Source organism: Squalius cephalus (genome assembly GCF_949319135.1).
Source record: "Squalius cephalus genome assembly, chromosome: 3".
Classification (NCBI taxonomy): Eukaryota; Metazoa; Chordata; class Actinopteri; order Cypriniformes; family Leuciscidae; genus Squalius; species Squalius cephalus.
Window position 1 is genome coordinate 39,210,815 of NC_137124.1, and position 27,395 is coordinate 39,238,209.

At 36.8% G+C, this 27,395-nt stretch overlaps 1 protein-coding gene across 4 annotated transcripts in view; it reads left to right on the plus strand.

Annotated features, from left to right (window-relative positions):
* Nucleotides 1–25,887, plus strand: part of zdhhc21 (zDHHC palmitoyltransferase 21) — a 120,463-nt gene extending 94,576 nt beyond the window's left edge. For all 4 annotated transcript variants that reach the window (XM_079866807.1, XM_079866804.1, XM_079866805.1 and 1 more), the window contains exons 6-9: nucleotides 2,199–2,337; nucleotides 13,116–13,232; nucleotides 17,796–17,839; nucleotides 20,933–25,887. In XM_079866807.1, the coding sequence (XP_079722933.1) occupies nucleotides 2,199–2,337; nucleotides 13,116–13,232; nucleotides 17,796–17,839; nucleotides 20,933–21,062 (430 nt within the window). In that variant the 3' untranslated portion in view covers nucleotides 21,063–25,887. The remainder of the gene's footprint in view (nucleotides 1–2,198; nucleotides 2,338–13,115; nucleotides 13,233–17,795; nucleotides 17,840–20,932) is intronic.
* Nucleotides 25,888–27,395: the final 1,508 nt, after the last annotated feature.

A 27,395-nucleotide genomic window follows, 5' to 3' on the forward strand; every position in this document is an offset into this window, starting at 1 on the left:
AGGCGATATCGAGTGACCAGAGAAGCCTGTGTTAAGTCCAGCTCTACAGTACAGCTGAAGAAGGCTGCTGTCTGTCTGGACTCAGCAAATCGTGACTCCCTGTCATCGCCTGTAATGGCCGAGGGAAGCGGAGAAAAAAAAAAAACGAGGCCATATCGTTTTCCGTCTTCGTTTGACTAACAGTTCAACCTTGCCTGCTCTCCTCTCTCTCTCTTTTGGCCTTCTCTGCCCGCTTTCTCAACTCTCTTCTCTTGTGTTCCTTGTGCTTCTTCATGTGCTTTAACTTGTCTTAAAATGCAAGAGAATAGCATTAATGTCAGACAGAGACCACAACCTAAAACACATTGATGGCTGTATGATTTCTTTTGTAATGCTGCATTTACATATTTATACTTTTTCATTTTTCTAACTTAAATCACTTTTATTTAATTAGTTTTATTAATTGATCATTATTATGTTATTAGGGTGGATTGGTGCTAAAGGCACACCTTATGGAAAATCCGCTTTTTACTCATAGTATATGATTTGAAAATGTATTGAAAATTGACCATGCAACACATTTTGCTTTAGCTAAAACAATGTTAAAGTTAAAGGTCCCATTTTCCGTGTGTTTTTGAAGCTTTGATTGTGTTTACAGTGTGTAATATAACATGTGTTCATGTTTTGCGTGTAAAAAAACACAGTATTTTTCACACAATTTACTTATCTGTATACCGCTGTTTTCACTGTCCTAAGAACGGGCTGATGACTTCCTTGTTCTATGAAGTCCCTCCTTCAGAAATACGTAACGAGTTCTGATTGTGCCAGCGGTTCCTGTGTTGTGATTCGACAGCAGCTTAGCGCACGTTGCCCGGAAAGGTCACGCCTCTTACCATAACGTGGAGATGCATGCGGATGCGCATAAATTGTAACCATTGATCTCTAAGTACAGCGTCCCTGGGAGGGCCAAACAAAGGTGATTGGACTCCGGGATGAAAATAACAGTGTCTCGACAACATGGCGACAAACACACTCTACAAACGCAACTCTTCCTCTTCTCCATGGGAGCGCAACAAGACCACGCCCCCTTTTTTTGTGTATTCCTGTGGGCGGAGGTTAGTCAAAAAACTGTTCTAGTGACGTCATTAAAGAAGGAAGTAGAGGGATGTAGTCCAAACGAGCCGTTCACTGTAGGCGACTTCTGTTAAATAAAATATCTCGCTTGGCATTGAACTTTGAGCTATATAATTTTACAGATATTATTTATACTCTAACAACAACATTACACAATAACTAAAGTTTGAAACATGGGATCACGAAGAACGAGACCTTTAATGCTTGTTCAAAACAACCACTTTGGCAAAGTTTGTACCATATTATTTTCTGATAAATAAAGTTAATATACTTTTATTTAATAAATAGTCATCAAAATATTGTCATTTAAAATATCCAGAAAAATTAAATAAAAATATTATTCTGAAAGAGAATGAAAGAACTATTATGAATATTACTCCCCAAATGATTTAATATGGCATGGTTTTACAGTAGTAACAATAAATAGTTTATTTTATGATATGTTTAATATATATATTTTTTAAATATGATGGTTTCAAAATTAATATAGTGATTATCTCTAAGGTGGACATCCAACTTAAATTATATTGACCATTTTAATCTAACACTTTCATATCAGCCAATTTTTTTATTATCCCATCAATTATTCAATTCAGTTCACATTTATTTGTATAGCGTTTTCACAATACATATTATTTCAAAGCAGCTTTACAGAAAATGCATGTTTTTATATTACAATTAAGAGTAATCTGTTATTATATGACTGTCAAAGTAATGTCCATATAGACTTTATATTGCTGCCTGCGATTGTGTTTCCAAGTGCATAATGAAGCTCAGATGTTTAGAAAAGTGATGCGGTTGTGGATTTTTATGCCTATTAGTATCATGACGTTTAGTTTAACTACATGTTAAGATCAAACTGTATTAAAAGCAATGTCGTTAGCAAGCTCACTCACTAGGATTTGGAATAGAGCTTGTTTTTTTATTTTAGGAATTAAAATAAATATTAATACATATAACATATTAATTTGCACTTCTTATAATAATTTATTAAAAAATGTTTCTCTCTCTCTCTCTCTCTCTCTCTCTCTCTCTCTCTCTCTCTCTCTCTCTCTCTCTCTCTCTCTCTCTCTCTGTCTATGCAGGATTAATAACTGTGTTGGGGAGGATAACCACTGGCTCTTTTTGCAGCTGTGTTTTTACACTCAGGTTCTGAGTCTTTACACTCTGGTGCTGGACTTTTGCCAGTACTACTACTTCCAGCCCCTGTCCTCGGTGGACCAGGTAAGACCATTTTACATTTACACTCCTACATTTAGTGTAGTGTACACTGTCCCGAGTGCTTTAAGTCAGTGTAAGGGTTTAAATCGATGAATAACTATTTTAAAGCTCAATTGTAAGTCATGTGGGTGGACCTTATAATTTCCCTACATTTTAGTGTGCACATTGTTTAAGCCAAACACAATACATATGAGCTGTAATCAATATGGGTAAGGTACACTAAAAATATTAATTAATTACAAGTAGCTACTAATTTAATTACATCTTCAACAGTGTAGTTATATTACTGTGCTAATTACTCTCTCTAAAAAGTATTGCAGTACTTATAACTACTTTCTAAATCCCATAGCAACCTTGACCATTTTAATGACTTACAGTTTTCAAATAAATTATTTAAAATTGCATAAATTATTTTTGAGTATTTAAAGGGAGACAGTTACATTAAAAACATACATTTTAATATTAGATGTTAAATCCACTATTATTTTAGAATATAGAATTGTTCTGTAGTCTATACAGTTTTTATTGCAATTACATCAGAAGTAACTGTAATTAAATTACAGAAAATTAAGAGTAATCCCTTACTTTTTTCAACGAAAAAGTAATTAAATTACATTTATTAATAACGTAGTAATGCATTTCACCCACCACTGGCCGTAATATGGTAAAACACCACACAAATTCCATTAACAAGCAATAGCCTACATTTTTTACTTTGCAAACGAGTACTATGACAGTGATGGTAATAGCATACTTTTTGTACATCTTGATTTTTGGCAACAACAATTTTATATATATATATATATATATATATATATATATATATATATATATATATATATATATATATATATATATATATATATATATATATATATATATATATATATAATTTTTGTTTTTTTGTTAAAAATCTTTTGACTGATTAAATAATGAATCGAATTTAAAAAAATCTGTTTGATATTTTCCTGTTAATTTGTCATATTGGATATGGATAGTTAAGTCAAGTACATTGCTTTGTTGAATACAGCACATTATGCATTACATTTTGTCAAATGCATATTGTTATGAAGAACTATTAAATGTAGTATGCTATTTTTCATTTAGCTGTCTTTATTATTCTGTGGTTTAGTAGAATCTTTTCAATGGAGGCAGATGATTTAGCACTGGATTTGCCCCTCTTAACTGAGATTAGGGACCTGCAGGTGGCATCAACATTACTGTTAAGTACTGAATAAGCTTTGAATGAGAGAAACTGAATTTAACACCAGTTGTATTTGCATGCGATGATCGTTTGTACTGGTCTTATGCCATATCACTTCACCCAAAACACACCTGCAAACAGCAATTTCCCAAAGTTTAAGCCTTTATGGTTTTATTGCATATTTTATTGCTGCTTTCAAATGATGTTATTTGCTCTGTAATATTTTTACACTGACTTATTAAAAAAAAAATCCTGATAAGAAATTATTGATGATTGCATAGTTGTTCCACAGAAAACAATTAAACAATTATATACATACATATATACATATATACATACAGTGAGGAAAATAAGTATTTGAACACCCTGCTATTTTGCAAGTTCTCCCACTTAGAAATCATGGAGGGGTCTGAAATTGTCATCGTAGGTGCATGTCCACTGTGAGAGACATAATCTAAAAAAAAAAATCCAGAAATCACAATGTATGATTTTTTAACTATTTATTTGTATGATACAGCTGCAAATAAGTATTTGAACACCTGAGAAAATCAATGTTAATATTTGGTACAGTAGCCTTTGTTTGCAATTACAGAGGTCAAACGTTTCCTGTAGTTTTTCACCAGGTTTGCATACACTGCAGGAGGGATTTTGGCCCACTCCTCCACACAGATCTTCTCTAGATCAGTCAGGTTTCTGGGCTGTCGCTGAGAAACACGGAGTTTGAGCTCCCTCCAAAGATTCTCTATTGGGTTTAGGTCTGGAGACTGGCTAGGCCACGCCAGAACCTTGATATGCTTTCTTACAGAGCCACTCCTTGGTTATCCTGGCTGTGTGCTTCGGGTCATTGTCATGTTGGAAGACCCAGCCTCGACCCATCTTCAATGCTCTAACTGAGGGAAGGAGGTTGTTCCCCAAAATCTCGCAATACATGGCCCCGGTCATCCTCTCCTTAATACAGTGCAGTCGCCCTGTCCCATGTGCAGAAAAACACCCCCAAAGCATGATGCTATCACCCCCATGCTTCACAGTAGGGATGGTGTTCTTGGGATGGTACTCATCATTCTTCTTCCTCCAAACACGTTTAGTGGAATTATGACCAAAAAGTTCTATTTTGGTCTCATCTGACCACATGACTTTCTACCATGACTCCTCTGGATCATCCAAATGGTCATTGGCAAACTTAAGACGGGCCTTGACATGTGCTGGTTTAAGCAGGGGAACCTTCCGTGCCATGCATGATTTCAAACCATGACGTCTTAGTGTATTACCAACAGTAACCTTGGAAACGGTGGTCCCAGCTCTTTTCAGGTCATTGACCAGCTCCTCCCGTGTAGTTCTGGGCTGATTTCTCACCTTCCTTAGGATCATTGAGACCCCACGAGGTGAGATCTTGCATGGAGCCCCAGTCCGAGGGAGATTGACAGTCATGTTTAGCTTCTTCCATTTTCTAATGATTGCTCCAACAGTGGACCTTTTTTCACCAAGCTGCTTGGCAATTTCCCCGTAGCCCTTTCCAGCCTTGTGGAGGTGTACAATTTTGTCTCTAGTGTCTTTGGACAGCTCTTTGGTCTTGGCCATGTTAGTAGTTGGATTCTTACTGATTGTATGGGGTGGACAGGTGTCTTTATGCAGCTAACGACCTCAAACAGGTGCATCTAATTTAGGATAATAAAGGGAGTGGAGGTGGACATTTTAACAGGTCAGACTAACAGGTCTTTGAGGGTCAGAATTCTAGCTGATAGACAGGTGTTCAAATACTTATTTGCAGCTGTATCATACAAATAAATAGTTAAAAAATCATATATTGTGATTTCTGGATTTTTTTTTTAGATTATGTCTCTCACAGTGGACATGCACCTACGATGACAATTTCAGACCCCTCCATGATTTCCAAGTGGGAGAACTTGCAAAATAGCAGGGTGTTCAAATACTTATTTTCCTCACTGTATATATATATATATATATATATATATATATATATATATATATATATATATATATATATACACTCACCTAAAGGATTATTAGGAACACCATACTAATATTGTGTTTGACCCCCTTTCGCCTTCAGAACTTACTTAATTCTACGTGGCATTGATTCAACAAGGTGCTGAAAGCATTCTTTAGAAATGTTGGCTCATATTGATAGGATAGCATCTTGCAGTTGATGGAGATTTGTGGGATGCACATCCAGGGCACGAAGCTCCCGTTCCACCACATCCCAAAGATGCTCTATTGGGCTGAGATCTGGTGACTGTGGGGGCCATTTTTGTACAGTGAACTCATTGTCATGTTCAAGAAACCAATTTGAAATGATTCGAGCTTTGTGACGGTGCATTATCCTGCTGGAAGTAGCCATCAGAGGATGGGTACATGGTGGTCAGAAACAATGCTCAGGTAGGCCGTGGCATTTAAACGATGCCCAATTGGCACTAAGGGGCCTAAAGTGTGCCAAGAAAACATCCCCCACACCATTACACCACCACCACCAGCCTGCACAGTGGTAACAAGGCATGATGGATCCATGTTCTCATTCTGTTTACGCCAAATTCTGATTCTACCATCTGAATGTCTCAACAGAAATCGAGACTCATCAGACCAGGCAACATTTTTCCAGTCTTCAACTGTCCAATTTTGGTGAGCTCGTGCAAATTGTAGCCTCTTTTTCCTATTTGTAGTGGAGATGAGTGGTACCCGGTGGGGTCTTCTGCTGTTGTAGCCCATCTGCCTCAAGGTTGTGCGTGTTGTGGCTTCACAAATGCTTTGCTGCATACCTCGGTTGTAACGAGTGGTTATTTCAGTCAAAGTTGCTCTTCTATCAGCTTGAATCAGTCGGCCCATTCTCCTCTGACCTCTAGCATCAACAAGGCATTTTCGCCCACAGGACTGCCGCATACTGGATGTTTTTCCCTTTTCACACCATTCTTTGTAAACCCTAGAAATGGGTGTGCGTGAAAATCCCAGTATCTGAGCAGATTGTGAAATACTCAGACCGGCCCGTCTGGCACCAACTACCATGCCACGCTCAAAATTGCTTAAATCACCTTTCTTTCCCATTCTGACATTCAGTTTGGAGTTCAGGAGATTGTCTTGACCAGGACCACACCCCTAAATGCATTGAAGCAACTGCCATGTGATTGGTTGATTAGATAATTGCATTAATGAGAAATTGAACAGGTGTTCCTAATAATCCTTTAGGTGAGTGTGTGTATATATATATATATATATATATATATATATATATATATATATATATATATATATATATATATATATATATATATGTATGTATGTATGTATATATGTATGTGTATATATATGTATATATACAGGTGCTGGTCATAAAATTAGAATATCATCAAAAAGTTGATTTATTTCAGTAATTCCGTTAAAAAAGTTAAACTTGTATATTATATAGACTCATTACATGCAAAGTGAGATATCTCAAGCCTTTATTTGTTATAATTTTGATGATTATGGCTTACAGCTTATGAAAACCACAAAATCTCAGAAAATTAGAATATTACATGAAATCACACAGTAATTACACAGTGATACCATGGTCATTGAACCAGGTTTTGGTTATTTTGGCAGTGTGGGCAGGTGCAAATCCTGCTGGAGAATGAAGTCAGCATCTCCATAAAGCTTGTCTGCTGAAGGAAGCATGAAGTGCTCTGGAAATGTCCTGGTAGACGGCTGCGTTGAGTGGACAGCACAGTGGACCAACACCAGCCGATGACACGGCTCCCCAAACCAACACAGACTGTGGAAACTTCACACTGGACTTCAAGCATCTTGGATTGTGTGCCTCTCCATTCTTCCTCCAGACTCTGGGACCTTGGTTTCCAAATGAGATGCAAAATTTGCTCTCATCAGAAAAGAGGACTTTGGTCCACTGTGCTTTATTAAATCCAGAGTCAACGCAGGCGTCTACCAGGACATTTTCAGAGCACTTCATGCTTCCTTCATTTTCCAGCAGGATTTGCACCTGCCCACACTGCCAAAATAACCAAAACCTGGTTCAATGACCATGGGATTACTGTGTAATTACTGTGTGATTTCATGTAATATTCTAATTTTCTGAGATTTTGATTTTGTGGTTTTCACAAGCTGTAAGCCATAATCATCAAAATTATAACAAATAAAGGCTTGAGATATCTCACTTTGCATGTAATGAGTCTATATAATATACAAGTTTAACTTTTTTAACGGAATTACTGAAATAAATCAACTTTTTGATGATATTCTAATTTTATGACCAGCACCTGTATGTATATATGTATATTAGGGTGCATCAAATTTCAATGGGAAATTTTAATTTCAAAATATCAATTTGGCTGGCATTGCATTTTGTTCCAATTAACATAAAAATGACTTTTGCAAAGTTTTGAGGAATTTCATTGAGATTTAGGGGTGCCATCTAACACATGAAGCACGAAATTTCAAACAATGTGCAATTTTTAGTCTAATTGCCAAAAGGTTGACCTGGAAACGTTGAGTACAGTGAACTTTTATACAGTAACATGTTCTATAGGGTTATCAAAGTAAAAGTTGTTTGTTTGCCCTTTGGGCAACTTGGGCATTTCTCAGAATTCAGCTTTCAAGATTCTCCATTAATTTGTCATATAGACAAAATGAATGGAGGTCAATGGGACATGTTCACGTGGCCTTACCCTGTTAATTTACTGTAACAACTACAATGCTACTCTCAATACACATGAGTCATCTACAGTGGGGAGAACAAGTATTTGATACACTGCAGATTTTTCAGGTTTTCCCACTTACAAAGCATGTAGAAGTGTCTGTAATTTTGATCATAGGTACTCTTCAACTGTGAGTGACGGAATCTAAAACAAAAATTCAGAAAATCACATTGTATGATTTTTAAGTAATTAATTTGCATTTTATTGCATGACATAAGTATTTGACACATCAGAAAAGCAGAACTTAATTTTTGGTACAGAAACCTTTGTTTGCAATTACAGAGATCATACGTTTCCTGTAGTTCTTGACCAGGTTTGCACACACTGCAGCAGGGATTCTGGCCCACTCCTCCATACAGACCTTCTCCAGATCCTTCAGGTTTCGGGACTGTCGCTGGGCAATACGGACTTTCAGCTCCCTCCAAAGATTTTCTATTGGGTTCAGGTCTGGAGACTGGCTAGGCCACTCCAGGACCTTGAGATGCTTCTTACGGAGCCACTCCTTAGTTGCCCTGGCTGTGTGTTTCGGGTCGTTGTCATGTCAAGACCCAGCCACGACCCATCTTCAATGCTCTTACTGAGGGAAGGAGGTTGTTGGCCAAGATCTCGCGATACATGGCCCATCCATCCTCCCCTCAATACGGTGCAGTCGTCCTGTCCCCTTTGCAGAAAAGCATCCCCAAAGAATGACGTTTCCACCTCATGTTTCACGGTTGGGATGGTGTTCTTGGGGTTGTACTTTTTCCTCCAAACATGGCGAGTGGAGTTTAGACCAAAAAGCTCTATTTTTGTCTCATCAGACCACATGACCTTCCCCCATTCCTCCTCTGGATCATCCAGATGGTCATTGGCAAACTTCAGACGGGCCTGGGCAAGCGCTGGCTTGAGCAGGGGGACCTTGCGTGCACTGCAGGATTTTAATCCATGACTGTGTAATGTGTTACTAATGGTTTTCTTTGAGACTGTGGTGCCAGCTCTCTTCAGGTCATTGACCAGGTCCTGCCGTGTAGTTCTGGGCCGATCCCTCACCTTCCTCATGATCATTGATGCCCCACGAGGTGAGATCTTGCATGGTGCCCCAGACCGAGGGAGACTGACCGTCATCTTGAACTTCCATTTTCTAATAATTGCGCTAACAGTTGTTGCCTTCTCACCAAGCTGCTTGCCTATTGTCCTGTAGCCCATCCCAGCCTTGTGCAGCTCTACAATTTTATCCCTGAAGTCCTTACACAGCTCTCTGGTCTTGGCCATTGTGGAGAGGTTGGAGTCTGTTTGATTGAGTGTGTGGACAGGTGTCTTTTATACAGGTAACGAGTTCAAACGGTGCAGTTAATACAGGTAATGAGTGGAGAACAGGAAGGCTTCTTAAAGAAAAACTAACAGTTCTGTGAGAGCCGGAATTCTTACTGGTTGGTAGGTGATCAAATACTTATGTCATGCAATAAAATGCAAATTATTTAAAAATCATACAATGTGATTTTCTGGATTTTTGTTTTAGATTCCGTCTCTCACAGTTGAAGTGTACCTATGATAATACAGACCTCTACATGCTTTGTAAGTAGGAAAACCTGCAAAATCGGCAGTGTATCAACTACTTGTTCTCCCCACTGTATAATCTGAATATGACATTGTCCACTCTAGAATACGGTTGATGTTAAGCTTAATAGCTTAGCTAACATAGATAGCTAACTGTGGTTAGCAAACTGTTGCTAGCTAACGTTAGATGGATGTAATGAGCACCAAATACCTATAAATATGACTTAAATGACTTATGATAAATAAGTATTTATCACAACTACAGATATGATAGTAATATGTAATAATACATACCCCACACAGAAAGATCACCTCAAACAGAAAGATCACCTCAGTTTTCTTGAGCTGTAGTATTGTTTACCTCAGATCTCCATGGCGACCATTAAGCACTGTTAACCACTTTATCCAACATCCAATATATATATATATATATATTAGTGGTCGACCGATATATCGCCGAGGCCGATATATCGGCCGATATTTGGAATTTTTTAGATATCGGCATCGGCCGATAAATCTTTCCGTTTGGCCGATATATTTCAAAACAGTTTGTGACTGTGCATTAGCGCTTTTTTCCACTGACGCGAACAGAGCGAGCGTGAATGAACTGAATACACTCGCTCTGCTCCGCCCAGCACCGTAAAACAAGCCACGTAGAAGTGAAACAGACATCTGACAGACACAGTAAATGACCATTCGCGTTCGCTTTCTAACCTGATGCTACATTGTGTTACACACAAAAACACTCCGGCGTGCAGCAGAGTCTATTCAAAGTACCGTGATATGTCAGATCCGCAGCCCAGCGGTAGCTCCAGTGGGGGTCACAGATGTGTGATATAAACGAATTCAAACAAAACTGAAAACATTTTACCTCACAAACAGTCAAAAATCCTGTAACTGGCTGTCCCTCAGATACGCGCGTTGTTCTCGGGTTACATTTAAACTAGACGCTGTTTTCCAACGGACTGACTCGCGTGCACGGAAAAGCTGGGTCGCGTGCATTACAGATCAGTTGGTCGCGTGAGGTGGATGAGAGGAGAACACTATGTAATAATATTACGTTTGAAAATAAATCCTTGAAAATGTTATTCACTATCTACTGTATTTATTTATCCATGATTATATATATCCGTAATATCGTGTGTAGTATACATTTTCATATGTTCATGTATGTCATGCAAATACATGTGATGGCTTGCAACGTTTTAAAGAAACAAACAAGCAAAACTAAACACATAAATCATTATTATTTAAATATACTTGAAGTAAAACAACCTTAAAAAAAGGTTGAACTATTTAAACTATTTTAAAGTAAATAGTGTAAATAAACTATGTGAGATTTATATTTAACTATGTTGTACATAAAATGTATGTAATCTCACATACTATTTTGTCATTAATTTATGAATATTGTTTCGATTGGTTCATTAATGATAAATGTTATTTGTAACCTGCAGTAAGCAGCAGTAATTATTTATGTGACTGAAAAAATGACTGTAAATATTAAAGCAGACAAGAAGTTGCACTAAAACACTAAAACTAAAACTTATTGAAGTGTTACCTTACCTTTTTGTTTACTTTTTAATTTCTTAGTAAATATTTTTTATTGCAAAAAGAATTTTGCATAAATAGTATGTACAATAAATGTTCATTTAGTTTCACCAATATTCTTTGTCTCTCATTTACTGTATTCACATGTATTGTATCGGCCTCATATCGGCCAATCGGCCAGATTGCTTTCTCAATATCGGCATCGGCATCGGCCATTAAAAATCCCATATCGGTCGACCACTAATATATATATATATATATATATATATATATATATATATATATATATATATATATATATATATATATATATACATATATACATATATACATATATACTCACCTAAAGGATTATTAGGAACACCTGTTCAATTTCTCATTAATGCAATTACAGCGGGGGAAATAAGTATTGAACACGTCATCATTTTTCTCAGTAAATATATTTCCAAAGGTGCTATTGACATGAAATTTTCACCAGATGTTGGTAACAACCCAAGTAAGCCATACATACAAAGAAACAAACAAAAATAAGTTCAGAAATTAAGTTATGTGTAATAATGTGAAATGACACAGGGAAAAAGTATTGAACACATGAAGAAAGGGAGGCGCAAAAAGGCATGGAAAGCCAAGACAACTGCTGAAAACTTACAGTAATTAAAAAGCAATCCAGCCCCCTGTCATTGGAAATTAATAACAGCTGGTTCAGTCCCAAATGATGGCCTACAAAAAGGTCTCATTGCCAAGGTGTCACACAAGACACATCTCATGATGGGTAAAAGCAAAGAGCTGTCTCAAGACCTTCGCAAGCTAATTGTTGCAAAACATAATGATGGCATTGGTTATAGGCACCATTCTAAGCTTCTGAATGGTCCAGTGAGCACTTTTGGGGCCATAATATGGAAGTGGGAAGACAATAATTTCCTCATAAATTTGCCTCGACCAGTGCTCCTCGCAAGATTTCTGATAGAGGAGTGAAAAGAATAATCAGAAGAGTTGTCTGTATTATGTATGTATATACAAAATAATTATACACAGTACACACATATTATGTAAACACAAACTTTTATTTTGGATGCGATTTAATTATTTAGTCTTATGATCTGGTCTTGTATTTTAAAGTTATGGTCTGATGATGGGGGGTTTAGGGGTAGTGGGTGATTTAATAAAATTTCATGAAATTAAATTATAATTTGTTATAATGTGTTTGTTTGAAGAACATAGTGGTCTTTGATAAATTGTAGAATGGAAGTTTTGCTATTTTTAAAAACTAATGGCAGGTGAAGTTGTGGGACTTGTTTTGTCCTATGTTTCAAAGAGTCAGGAATATAGTGGTGTATTTTTCTGTCACAGCATTTAAATTCACAGGAGCATCATTCCGACTTGAATGCAGCTGAACAGCTGAGCCATCATGGCAATGGTAGACCGCCTGTAAATAAAAGCCCATAACGCTCAATTTCCTGTTTTTGTTTATTCTGTGGAGCATTGTGTGTGAGTAAACAGATGCAGCTGAGAAGCGAGAGATGCTGTATTGACACAGAAACGGCTGTATGGAAGAGATAGTGACGTTATCTTTCCCATAAGAAGCAAAGTATTGTGGATTTTGTGTATTTGTGTGTTTGCTGTTATAGTCACAGATAAGCCTTCAGCGAAAGAAAACAAGCAGTGTCACATCACTTTCCATAACGGCCTGTAGTGCAAAAATGTGTAGCATAAAAATTTGGCATGGGAATAGTCTGATTTGTCCATGAGAATTTATAGCATGTGTGTAAAATATTTGTCTCTCTCAGGCGGAGTTTGCAGTACGTCATGAGTTGGCTCTTCTACGTGGGTCCTGTTTCATGGGGCTGATTATGTTTGGTGGAATGAGCAGCCTTTTCTACACACAAGTCAAAGGAATCCTCACAGTAAGTACATACATTAGTTTAACTGTGCAGGTTTAAAGGGGTCATATGATGGTTCTAAAAAGAACATTATTTTGTGTATTTGGTTTAATGCAATGTGTTTACGTGGTTTTAGGTTAAAAAAGTAATTATTTTACACAAAGTGTACATTTTTGTTGCTCCTCTATGCCCCCCCTTTCTGAAACGCAGCGATTTTCACAAAGCTCATCGTTCTGAAAAGCGCGGTGTGCTCTGATTGGCCAGCAATCCAGTGCATTGTGATTGGCCCAAAAACCATAAGCGTGTGACTGAAATGTCATGCCCCTATATTTGGAACATCAGCTCCCAAAGCAATAATGACAGGTGATAATATCGGTACTTCCTTATCAATTTGAGCCCGAATCATTCTGAACCGGAAAATGCAGATGACCAAGCTGATCGATCCACTTTGCCAGTGCGACTGGACCAGATCGTATCAGATAGGTAAGGTTTTATTTCCTTTGACCTTGAGTTTAGTTGATGATAAATAAAATGAAGCTCATATCGGTTGCTTTCGCTGACGTGAACTCTGTTCAATTTGCATATAGCACAGGAATTGAAGATTTAATTTATATTTGTTTTGCTGAGACTTTATATGGTTAAGTGTAAATGGAAGACATTTAACAAAACAGACAATTATCCAATCAGTAAAAATGCATGAAGTGACTAGGTGTAAACATGCCTTAAATAGGGTCATAGAATGAGAATTCAAATGTTCCTTGATCCTTTGACAGTTAAGAGTTTGTTATACTATAAAAATACCCTGTAAGTCTCAAAACTCAAAACTTTCTTGTTATTCCAAAAACTGCTTTTATTGAAACCAAGGCCATCAAACGACAGGATCTAAAAAGTGGAGACTTGTGACGTCACACTTCAGCTTTGGCCCCGCCCACTGGAGCGTTAGTGAACAGTGACATGAGAACGAGAAAAGATCGATACAGGATCAATACCATTTCCTTCCAAACGATCCTAATGCTAGGATAGTGGGATTTTTTTCCCCCAACAATGTGAATTTCTCAGCAGTGCATTTATGTTTGTATTCGGTGTATTTCACTGTGGATTATTTGGTAAATTTTGGCGGAGGCTTTGCAAACAGACTTTTACGATATGGATCTGCCAGCAACGCCGCAAACATGTAAGTAGTAATGTTTATTCTAATGCCTGATCTGTGATCTGTGATCAGTGATTTCTGATGTAATTATTCAAGTTCAGACAGATTATCTCTCAAAATATCGTTCAATACTGTTTATGCATCAGTAAATCAAGCCAGTGACTAAACAATCAACTTCACGTCGTTTCTCTTAGTAGGATGAAAATAATCTTATTTAAACTGTGATTAAATTATATAAAGAAAGCGATCAAAGAAAGCTCCCTTTCCAATTGCCCGAGCTGTCAGTCACAGCTCTAGTTTATCTGGACACTTGTTAGAAAAAACTCCAAAAACAAACAAAAAAAAAAACAAAAAAAAAACTTGTTGAAATCAGTCATCACAAAATCATGTTGCTGTTACAATGTACTGTACAACAAAGCTTTTACTGTATTTACATGGTGTTTGCATTGTTATTTGGTGAAAGCCAGAGGTGTAATTTCATACGCGGTCAACAGACTGTCTGTCATCTGCTCAATGCTCATCACTGCAACCTTTCATGTGATGGGAATAGATCATTATGATCAATAGTTTTCACGATTCCTTAATCTCGATAGCTGTTATAGTAAAAACGTAGTAAAAGTTTTAGAGAGAGTTCCACATGTAATACTAGCTATTTCATATGCAAGCATGTCAGGCAATCACAGCAGTGGGCGTTTACACTGAAGTCTCACAGCAGACACACCCCTTAAAACAGAGCGTTCAAATCAGAGGCTAAAATCAGGCTTGGAAAAATTCCTTTTATTCATAAAGTATGACAATTTTTGATGTTAAAATCATACTAACATTATAAGGGCACCCCAGGAAATATTTATAAAATAATAAAATAATCCAGTCTATGACCCCTTTAAGATAAAACACATCATGGAATCACATAATAATGACATGGGATATGAACGTTTTACATTTACATTACAATTATTATTAGTCCACTTTAAACATTGTACTAACTATAAGTAACTACATGACACAAGCAACTACATGTCAACTCATTAGAGTATTAGTAGACTGTTAGTTCAGGGTTAGGGTCAGTACAATTAGCTGACATGTATTTGCAAAGTTACTTAGTCAATAGAATGTCTAAAGTGAACTATCTAAATAAAGCTTTTAAATGATTTTTCAAGATAAATACATATGGCGCATAATTTGAAAGCATAACAACTGAATATTAAACCAGTCAAAACAGCATTTTTTAACAATGGCACTTAAAATTAGAACTAAAATTTAGTTTAAACCATGTATGATTGAAATAGTTTTAATAGAGCTGCTGAAGGTGCTTTATTGGTCATTTTGTGTTTCTGTTAAAAAGATATAGATAATAACAATTATGAAGTCCAAGGTTAGGAATATGCTAAAAGTTACTTTAATGTTTTTAAATGGAGAAAACATTTTACATTTATTTAACAATAGTGAAAAACGACTTCCCTTTTTGGTTACGTCTTCCCTCAGGTGTATTGCATGTTTTCTTGCTTGGCTGAATGTTGGGCTCATGAACCTTAATTGAGTTGTCTGCATTTGCCCAAACTTATTTGCTGAAATCAATACAATGTTAGGAAAGGGAATTGCCGCTAATGCGTCCCTCTCGCTGTGAAGCAGGAGAAACCAGCCGGCAGAGGATTCGGCTTGGTCTTAAAGCATTCCGCCAACGGATATGTTCACAAACAATGATTTGTCCGAAAAGATCACATTTGACAACATCACAACAAGAGTTTGACATGCATATATGGTCCCTCATATTCTGGTGAGCATACGTGAACATACGCAAAATCCCTTTAAAAGGTGGTCAGACGCTGTATCTCTGTGTATACACTATACTATATTACTGAGTCCTTCAATCTCTTCTTATACTTCCTTTATGTCCTCCATCATTTCTCTGTTGATTAGGCCTGAAACATGGCTGTAATTGGGGCAAGCGGGATAATTACGTTTGACTCTTATCCTTTAATTGATGACTTCATGTGATGCAAAAGAGGATTAGCAATGACCTAGTTAAATTCGGCAAAAAAGTGCAGCCCTTTAAAAAGCATACACCTCCCCTAATCTTATTCTCTGGTTCCCAGTCATGATCACTTGACCCCCTCGCGTCCACCATATGCTGTGGAAATGATTCAAAGAACACGTCCCACTTCACATCCTATCCTCTGTCGTTTGAGTAGTGTCTTCCGTCTTCTCATTACACATTTCCAACCATTAACTGAGTTCAAGATAGCAATTTACACTTGTTCTGGGTCAGTTTACCCAACTCTAACCTTTCTCCAAACCCTTTGGACAACTGTGTCTTCCTCCACAGGCTCAATTGCACAAGCCTGAAAATGTAATCCTGTTATCCTTAATTATTGCACAAGCTGCGTCCAGCCGTTCTTTTAGATGACCTTTGACGTTAACCCATTCTTGCAGGAGACTTCCTTTGACAGCGCTAATCTAACCTGTGTTGCTAAAAGCCCATGTTAAGCTGTCTTATCTTGTGTCCTGTACTGCCCTTAAGCCTTCTCGTTATCCAAAGGCCAGGAAAGTCCTGATGCTTTAACGCACAAGCTACTCTTTCTCCCCTCTATCCCATGTTGTGATGTCTTGGAAGATTTAGCGGCTGACAGGGTGGTTAGTGCATAGCCCTGTGCCAATCATAGCAACTGTGGAAGCAGACTTAACCATTGATCCCTGCAAAGATCTTTTCCTCACGCATGCTCTCTGAGGGCAGCTCAGTTCGACCTGAAGTGCAGCCACGTCAGATTGGCATGACGCTGGCTTCTCCGGGCCAAGAGTGTGTCCTCTAGCGGTTCACAATGTGAAATCTGACTTATGAAGAGTCATTGACTTCAACAATTCAAGTCCGGATTTTTACATAACCTCTAATGGTTTCAGGAACGGAGCCCTTTTTTATTTATTTGTCTTGCGGATGGCACACAAAGCACAGATTGTTCTAAAAAAGCCACTGTCAATCACACATCCACCATTTTTCACACAAACAGGCTCTTCAGTCTCGCCTCTGTTAATCCCACCTTATTTACATATTCAGTCTGTTTTTTTTTTGTCTCTTTGCCGCTTCTCTTCACCTGGCAAGCAGGGGGGATTTTAGCATCCCTATGCATGCGGTCCCATTGTCCGCAGGCAGATGCCCTTTTGCCCCTGTGCCAACTTGGCAAGGTGAGGAGGGCACCAAGGGAGTGTTGCTGCTGTCAGCTTCACTGTCTCTCTTTTGTCTCAGTGTATTCTGTAGTGGTTTTCACTCCCAGCGTGGGAAAGATTAAAAACCGATCCAATTCACCCCCTCGCATCCACTGGCTCGCTGTCATAAATCATTTCATGAATTGTCATTGTATTGTCTCTCACATTCATAAGAAATAACTTGCTCAGAATTCATTGCTGATACTAAGCAATATCCTTCATGTTTTCCACGACAGGACACAACGACCATAGAGAAGATGTCGCACTTATTGGAAGACATGTAAGTATCAAAACTTGCAGCATCATTTCAGTCATTTAACAATAATGTAATACCTTCTACACCCTCATTACATGGAGATCAGGGCTACTTGTTACAGCTCAACTGTAAGGTTTTGGGTTTGAGGCCAGTAAGATTTTTTTTAAATACTTTTATTCAGCAAAGAAGCATTATATTATTCAAAAGTGTCAATATAAATAATTTTTTATATTGTTACAAAAGATTTCCGTAACACTTTAGTTTAGGCTCCAAATCTCACTATTAAATAGTTGCTTATTAGCATGCATAAACAGTAGCTAGGATATTGGCTGTTTATTAGTATTTATAAATCACATATTAATGCCTTATTCTGCTGCATGACCATATTCTACATCCCTTAATCATATCCAATACCTAAACTTAACTACTTTACTAACTATTAATAAGCAGTAATTAGGTTTTAAAAGTACAAATATTCTTTGAGCATCATCATATTAAAATGTTTTCTGAAGGATCATGACACTGAAAATTACGTAATGGCTGCTAAAAAACAAACAAAAACAACTTATTTTAAATTGTAATCTACCCATCAACTAAATGTTGACTTGGTGATCTTAAGAGAATTTGTTCAAAAACATTACTGACCTTGAACTTTTGAACAGTACACTTCAGCAAAGTGTCTGTTTTAGTCTTTTAGTCTTAATTGTTTTGTATTTCATAATTATTTTGCGGTTTAACTGAAAACCTCTAATATGGCAATTAATAGCAGGTTCCATAATGTAATGTGACAACATGCCCCACTATATGCAACAATGGATCGATTTTGTGTTCTATAAACCATATCTTTCTTCCACTACCATAACTTTAACCCTCTGAGGTCTGAGCTATTTTCTGGGCCCTGGAGGTGTTCTGACATGCTCTGACATTTCTGGTTATTTCTGTTACTTGTGACATTTTCATGACTAAAGTCTAATTACACTGTATTCAGCACAAACTCTGCTACAATAATATATCAACAGCATGTATGTAAAAGTTTGTAGTTTTGAGATAATGACATTTATGCGTGGTTTGTGAAAATACAAAAAAAAATTCTCACTGAAATAAGGCCATGAAACCCATACTGATTATTTCTTCACAAGACTTTTGAAAATTGTATGACGTAGCCTAGAATATTTGCTGCAAAACTATGTGAAAATCACCCTGACTGCTCATTCAGAGAAGACAATATATTGATTTAAAATTTTTACGACGTGTTTTGTGTGAATAAGCCTTATGCGAAAGCTCATTAATATGTATGGCTTTTCTCACCTGAGAAAGACAAAGAACCTCCCCTAACGGCCCTATTAGGAGCTATCAGGCCCCTATCATTCTGAGCAACCTTGCACAATACTGTAAATGAGGAGATTTAAAAAAGAATGGCTTTTAGATTATTTAGATTTATTTACACAACATAATCCAAATAGACACAACAAATGGCAAAAAGCACTTATTGAAAGACAGAGACCTTTGTGCCATTCCTAAAAACGTTGTACATAGGCCTACCTTTAATTTCCAAGGTGTTTGATTTTCACTTTACCATGTTCATGTTCCAGAGACTCATGTGAATGTTGAAGTCGGCAGGACTCAGTGGCATCTGAGCCCTGAAAAAAAAGTGAACATACTGATATCAAGAGAAAGGCCTGCATGATTTTGGAAATAAATATTAGATTTTTCTGGTTAAAATTGCTTTTTAAAATTCACAAAATACACACACACACACAAATGTTTCCAACAATATAATGAACACCAGGTTTGTTGTGCCTTGTAGGCATAGGCTATGTGCAGTGCTGGGTAAAATAATAATAACAATAGATAGCAGTATAAATCTTCCAAAATATTTCAGTAACAACCAAGCTAGAGAAAAATATATTGATTATCATGTTACTTCAAATGTTTCCATTCGTTATGATGATATGAAATGAGATAATAGTAAAAACATTAAGCCGTTTGGTGTGTTTTGCTTTTCAAATTTTCAAATGATACATTCAAACGCGATCGCGCTGCAAAATCTGATACATTCAAACGCGATCGCGCTCAAATATAAAACATTATGGTTACCATACACATCTACGTTTGACCAGATATCCACAAACACAGTAGGCCTAACAGTAAACACGGGTCTAAACATTATAATATTCCCCATATTTCTAGCAACAGTTCAACTGGAATGTGACATTTATGCAACAATAACAAACTAATATGTAAGAATTTCTTACCTTAAATCTTTCTTGTCTTCAAATCGCGTTCTTCTTCTGAGGTAGCCTAAATCCAATGTAAGCTCAGGCGCGTCTTTCAAACTCGACGAAAAGTGAAGTGAAGTGTTTTGGTGTTTTGTTGTTGAGGTAACGAGCGCGTTCGCGTTCCATGTGGAGATTTGCATGTGAATATCTTTTGCGCGAGTAGGCGTGGCCAAATTAACTGTAATGAGCAAGCGTTTGAGAAGCTGGACATCTTGTTGGTTTTATACAAATTACTTAAACAGAAAATATTTGTTTTCGTTTTGAACCAGATCATTTAAAAGTACACACTTAAATGTTTATAAAGGTGTATGGCTCATAAATGTGTGACAAGTATTCGCTGAGTTTTGTTTCAGTTTATAGACGTGCTTAAGAAAAAAAAGTTCACCGCGACTGAGAGGCAGAACGCACACCCTGTTTATTTTCTTTATTTTACAAAAGCACAATGTTTTGATTTGATTGTAAGTGGACACATACAAAAGTAGAAATATCACAGATTCTTTTTTTATATTTATTTTTTCTGTATGACCATAAATGACGGAGTAATTTAAGTTTGTAGTGCTACAATGTGGAGAAAATCCAGCAAAACGCGCCCGCGCGTTTGCCGACCTCAGAGGGTTAATAGCTTTTTTCTATCTAAGATGTTTAGGTTATGTGTCTATATAGAAATTAATTTTCAAAACGTAAACCTACAATGACTAATATTCACTTGAGTAAAATGTGACAACTAGCCCCAGTCTCTCCTAAATCTCTTAGCTTCTCTCTATAGTTCAAATTTTCAAGAGTGATATTATTTCACATGAACTTATGATGCGTATTTTAATTTATTCCGCTCTCCCAGTGGACCGCGGCGGTCGTGGCAGCAAGCAATGGCTGAGGTGTTTGGCACTCGCTGGAAGATCCTGTGGTTCCTGCCGTTCAGGAGCAGACAGCCTCTAAGGCTCAACCTGACCTCACGCTCTCATGTGTAGACAGACAGACAGAGACACACACACACACATCTCTCCAGTGGGAAAAGTTACCCTCCGACCCCAGCCTCCCCCCCCCCCCTCTCCCCGCCCCCTTGTCTTCAGCAAAACACTCTCCACAATAGATTGGTATCTCTACTGGATCAAACTTCTTCAGGTTCTACATTACTTGTGAACATAATCTGATATATATATATATATATATATTCATATAGAATGAAGTTGAAAATAACAGTGTCAAATATGTAGTCTTTTTCTGTTTTGACTGCACATGCTGGGTCAGGGTTTCAGGGTACTGAAACAGCTCGATGGTGTTTTAAGCCCCCAATGGCTCCTTAGAGGCAGCTAACCCTACCCTCAACCTTAAACCTACCCATCCCCTTGCTGCCTGGAAGGCGCCGTTGGGGGCTTAAAACACCAAGCACCACTGGAACAGGATTACAAGGGAATAGTTGGTTGTGAGGCTTTGTTGTCTCCAGGGTAACCCTTATTTGTTGAGTCCTCGGCCCAGTCCTCTCCCCCAGGTCTGGATCACGTGAGCACTTGTCATGCAGTGGGCGGAGATTGTCTGGTTTTATGGCACTGAGGGTTGATGGCTCTCGAGGTGAGTCATGACCTCTGGCATGGGTGAAAGACACTGCTGAAGTTTTGCTTAACAATGCTCACATACACACACGTACACAAACACGGTTTACGATACCTTATACTATAATGCACATAATTACGCATTCCTCTGCACCAAGCACTGCTAATGCCTCTACTAAGCGTTTGACTACTATAACTGTATTTTATCAAGGTTTTTTTTTTTTTTTTCATTAATTTTTTTCGTGCCTTCTAAAATCCATATTTTTTTAACTCATTTGTGTCTTATTACACATTTATTTTTATATCAAGTCACACAGTGGAAACCATTTTTTTTGAGGAGCTATTAAACATAATAATAATAATAATAATAATAATAATAAATATACCTGCAAGCAGCAATTATCGGGGCCAAGCGCAAGCAGATGACAAGACATGCCAACATGGCTAAAGGTGTCAGACCAACTGCAACAATGAGCAATTAAAGACATTTAAAGAGGATTTTAGGCGAAATGGCTGGAAAGTCATATAAAAAGTAATTCAAAATATGATTTAATGGATTATCACTTTCGACCAATAGGTGGAGCAGTTACAAAACTGATGTGATGTGGTCAGAGTGAAGTGACAATGACACATACAAAGTTTGGTGTCAATATGTCAAGGCATTGCAGAGATAAAGCCTGAATAGTGCTTTTAGCATCATGCCTCACATTTACTGCTGCGCTATACGAAAACGGTTATGTCTATCGACACGAAATCCATAACTTTTAGTCGGCACAGTCTGGAGATGATACGATTCAATTTTGGTGAAAATCGGACAAACGGTCTAGGAGGAGTTCGAAAAAAGTAGGTTTTGACTTGAAATCAAGATGGCGGACAGGAAGTTCGGCCAAATAAGGAAAACTTGGTATCTATGTTCTCGGCTTGACCCAAGGAATCTATTAAGACCAGTGGCGTTTCAATAGCCAGATTTATTCAAAAGTTATTAGCCTTTTTGGAAATTTTGTTATAACTTTTGACCACTAGGTGGCGCTGTTTCGAAATATTTTGAGTACCTTCAGGGGATGGCGTTGTTGGCACATTCTGAGTTTCGTAATATTACACCAATGCATTTGTTTAGTATAGCATTTTATTTCACAAAACTGTATTGAAGTCAATGGGAATTTCATGTTTTGTTCTATTATAGCGCCACCAAGAGGCTCAGTCCCACCATTTTTTTTATGTCAATTTGTCAATGTCAATTTTGGTGAAAATATCTCAATTCGCTTCGGAGTTATAGACATTTATATGAAAAAACGCGTAAAAAATGACTGACACATGACTTTGATTGAATTTTACTACCCCTTACTATCAATATTTTCACATTTGGGCATTGGTGTTTAGCTATCGACCTATGTTTCCAAACTTCTGACGGTGGTTTCGTCTCGATCAGACTAGCGGTTTCGAAGATATAGCCAAATGTTTTTTAAGCGCTAAATCACAACGCTACACAAACCGTAAGGCGAAACCCAGCATGTTTGGTATCGTTGGACTCGGCAACGATTCAGGAGTCTAATGAGATGACTCAGGTGAAAATAAGTCGACCACACCCAAAGTTATAAGCATTTGGAAAAAAAAAATCACCACTAGGTGGCGCTGTTTTGAAACTTCTCACGCTCCTTCAGGACATTGTGCTCATGACCCATACCAATTTTCGTAACAATCCATTAATGCGTTCTTAAAATACAGCATTTTAGCACAAAATTCAAAATGGCCGACAGTCAAAATGGCCGATATGGTAAAATTGGATATCAGTCGACTTGGCATGCTGTCCTGAATCTAACGAGACCAATTTTATGATTTTTGGACAAACTGTTCAGAAGTTATAAGCAAAAATAGCCATTTTTCATATCTCCGGACCAGTAGCTGGCGCTGTGCCAAAACGCAGCATGTAGCCTCAGGTCATGCTTGTGATGACATGTACCAAGTTTGGTCTGATTACGATAAACCGTTGCGGAGATACAGCCTTACGACTGTTTTCGCAAGCGCTACATAAAATTTGTTCGAGCGTTTATCGAAAACGGTTTGACGAATCAATTTGAATTCCATAACTTTTTGTCGGCACTGCCTGAAGATGATCTGGTTCAATTTTCGTGCAAATCGGACAAACCGTCTAGGACGAGTTCGAAAAAGTAGGTTTTTCAAAATATTCAAAATGGCGGCCATATTTTTATGACGGAAAATGACGTCATAGGGTGCAATCGAATCGTCATGAGCTCAGGAATCAGAGGAAAAAAGAATTTTGTTGATTGGCCGAACGGTTCAAAAGTTCTTAACAAAATATAAGTGAAATTTTGGACAGGTGGTGGCACTAGAGGGAATGACTTAGACATACCAAAATTGGTGTATTTAATGTTGGGGCTGTCCTCTATCAGAATGTCAAACCATTACAACTTTCCCGCAATCGGTTCTATGGGCTGCCATAGACTCCCAGTCGGAAGAAGGAAGAATAATAATAATAGGAACGGGAACAGATACAATAGGTGCCTACGCACCTTCGGTGCTTGGCCCCTAATAATAATATCCAATGATGCAAGACCATATTTGAAATTTATATTTTAAATGACACATCAAAAAAAAATTAATGTTCTAAATTAAATTCACTTATGTAAAGACGTTATTTACTAAAAGGATTAAACATGATTTATACTTTTAATAATTTTTTACTGTTATTGCACAACACTATAAATGCATAAAAACTATAAATCATTAAATTACCTTGTAACATTTGTACATGTTCCAAATCCAAACCCTGAAATCAAGTAGCAAATCCCCAATTGTCTGAAGTGCCTCTAAACATGCAGTTCTAATAAAATAACTTACTATCCGTTAGGTGAACAAATACACTTCTGTGACTTTTTTTGGGTCAGTTTCCTGAAAACACCGTAATGATCCACAAGTACATCTGGGGTAAACACATTTATACTGACAAGCCATTCTGAATTAAACAATTAAACAATATTCTTCACCAAATGGTTAATTGAGCAATTGTTGGTTTTGTCCACTAGGCCTGAGTGAATATAATCTGTTAAAGCTTGATAATTATTGTCTTTATGATTTTGCAATAGACACATTTTTCTTGTCATGGTAGCTCTGATGGTGATCTGGTAGCCCTTTCTATCTTAAATCTAGCTCTAGTTGAGATCCCATACGAAAAGTTAGATTAGACCACTATCATGACCTGAAGTAGTTACAATTTGTCAACAGAAGAGAATCTCTTTGAAATGATTTTGTCTCACATTACACTCCACCCAAATAATGTTATAAATCAGCTCTTTGTTTTTTGTTACAGCATTTAGAAGCTGAACACATTTACTTAATACCTATTTGAATGTGTATTGTGAATATCATGCCTTTTAACTTTTTATTTATCTTTTCCTGGTGTTTGTTATTTTTTCAGTACATTTTGTGTCTTGTGATTTTACGGTAGGGGGTCATATTATTGGTTATTAAAAACTGCTGAGTTTCTTCTATTTTAAATTTTCTGAGCACTGTAGCCGTTTCTTAAATTTTATTATTTTTTTATAAAAAAATTATTTAATAATTTTTTTTTTTTGCTGTTATACAAATGTTGTGAATTGTGTAAATCTTTTTCATCACTACCCAACTGTCACAATGGGGAAAGAAATTGTGCTGGGGCTACTGGATTGATTCCATTACTTGATTCATATGACATTTATTTAATATTTAACATTACAGAAAAACTGTAATATATTAACATCATATCAGTTATTAAGAGAGCTTATACAAGTGCAGTACTCACTGTAGCTTCAAGTTTATAGGCTGTGTGTGCGTGCGTGCGTGTGTGTGTGTGCGTGCGTATGTGTCCATTGTGAAGCAATAAGACCTGCTATTCACTATTATAGCAGATATTACTATTGTGCGTGCAGATATTTCACTGAACATTGTTTTATTTTAATACACTATTCATAAATATTATAATATAAGCAACCAGTAACAGCTGTCCTGTTGAGGATGACAACCATATTCAGGTTTATGATTGAATTGTCAGTTATGGAGTTTGTTTATCTGCTTATTTTTTGTGGAGTCAGTCATAATGTTTATTTTGTACGGGTCATGGGAGTTTGAAGCATATCAAATTATTTATGAAAGCATTTTTTGTTTTTAATAAATGGTGTTCTTTTACTTGATGTCCAGTTGCTTTGGTTTGTGCTTTTTATCAAGTAAAACACTTTTCACACTCTTATTAGTTTATTTAATTTGTACACTAACAATGTCTAACACTTTAAATAAATGATTCAGACATCTGTACAATATATCATGAACAACTGTCATTTCCACCACATCACATATTATGTTTTGTGTTTAATAACATATGGTGAAAAAATTTTGGAATAAAATTGCATATTCCTTCATCTTAATAGCAAACACACAGACACAAATAGTATTTGTCAGTCACTGTAGTTACTTTGCATCTTATAACATTTGGTGAAATATTTTATTGGAATAAAATTGAGTATTCCTTCGTCTTAATAGCTAACACATACACACACACACACTACACTGTATGTACAAAAATAATATTTGTTACAGTAACTCTAATTTTGACTCATGAATTACCAACTCTAATTTCAGTATTATATATATGTATTAGGGGCAAAAATCTATATTATTGTAAACTGTCACAACTGTCTGCCAATTTTTTTTTTTTAAGTGTGTTCACACAATATGTATTGAAATGGTTTGTTTATGATATCCTCATAGTTTTAAACATGTAATCATTCATATATTTAAAATAAAAGATTTACATAGTTTTGGTCTTGAACCAGGCTTAAAAAAACATTATACAAATTTTGAGTTTTAATAAAAATCACCCTTTGGGATATAAAAGTAGCTAAAGTTGAAGAAATACCCTTATATGAAAAAACATTATGATAATAATTTACGTAATAATTAAATTCTTCAAACTGTTTTCAGTGTTGAGCTCATTCATGACGAACAGGACATTGACACTCCGAGATCTGGAATACTGATCAGTATTACCTCAACATCCCATCACAGAAGGGCAAAGGTCCACCCTTCATTTGTTTCCCTTTAATAAAGAGTTTCTCCTCAATGTGAAATCCTCCTGCTGAGGAATTTTGGCCGTCAATCTCCCGTGTGAATTATTTTCATATGCTTACACAAATAAAGCTTGACTCATCCTTCCCCGCTCAACCTTACAGCTCATTTGAAACCAGTGCACTCATCTTTTACTACTCATTTTCAGATTTCATACATAGTTGTCATATTTGGTAATATTTCATCCAGTTTTATCAGTCCATTAAATGCCTTTCCATTTCAACTTTGTAGTGAACCATTGTCCTTTCGTTAAAGAATTGCATTTATGTGCATGTAGATATTTGAGTGTTCCCGTTAACCATATCCACACCCACATGCTGACCGCCTGGACAGAAGCTTTGTAAAGGCAGATTTATTATGTTGAAACACCACGGTTTCTTTTTTGGCTTTTGCGTCAAAAGCTTTTCCTCAGACAGTTAAACAGTTAGCTCTGAGGCCTGTAAATGAGATTACAGCAATTGCCATTTGAACACATTGGTCTACTTTATCTAATGATTGACATGATCTGAGTTGTCAGCTTGTTCCTCACCTGTCCTTAAGCTGTTTATAGCATAGAAAATCCTTAAGCCTTAAAGAAAACAATGAGCACTCTCTGTAGTCTCTCTGAGTAGGAAAATATTACGGTGATCTATA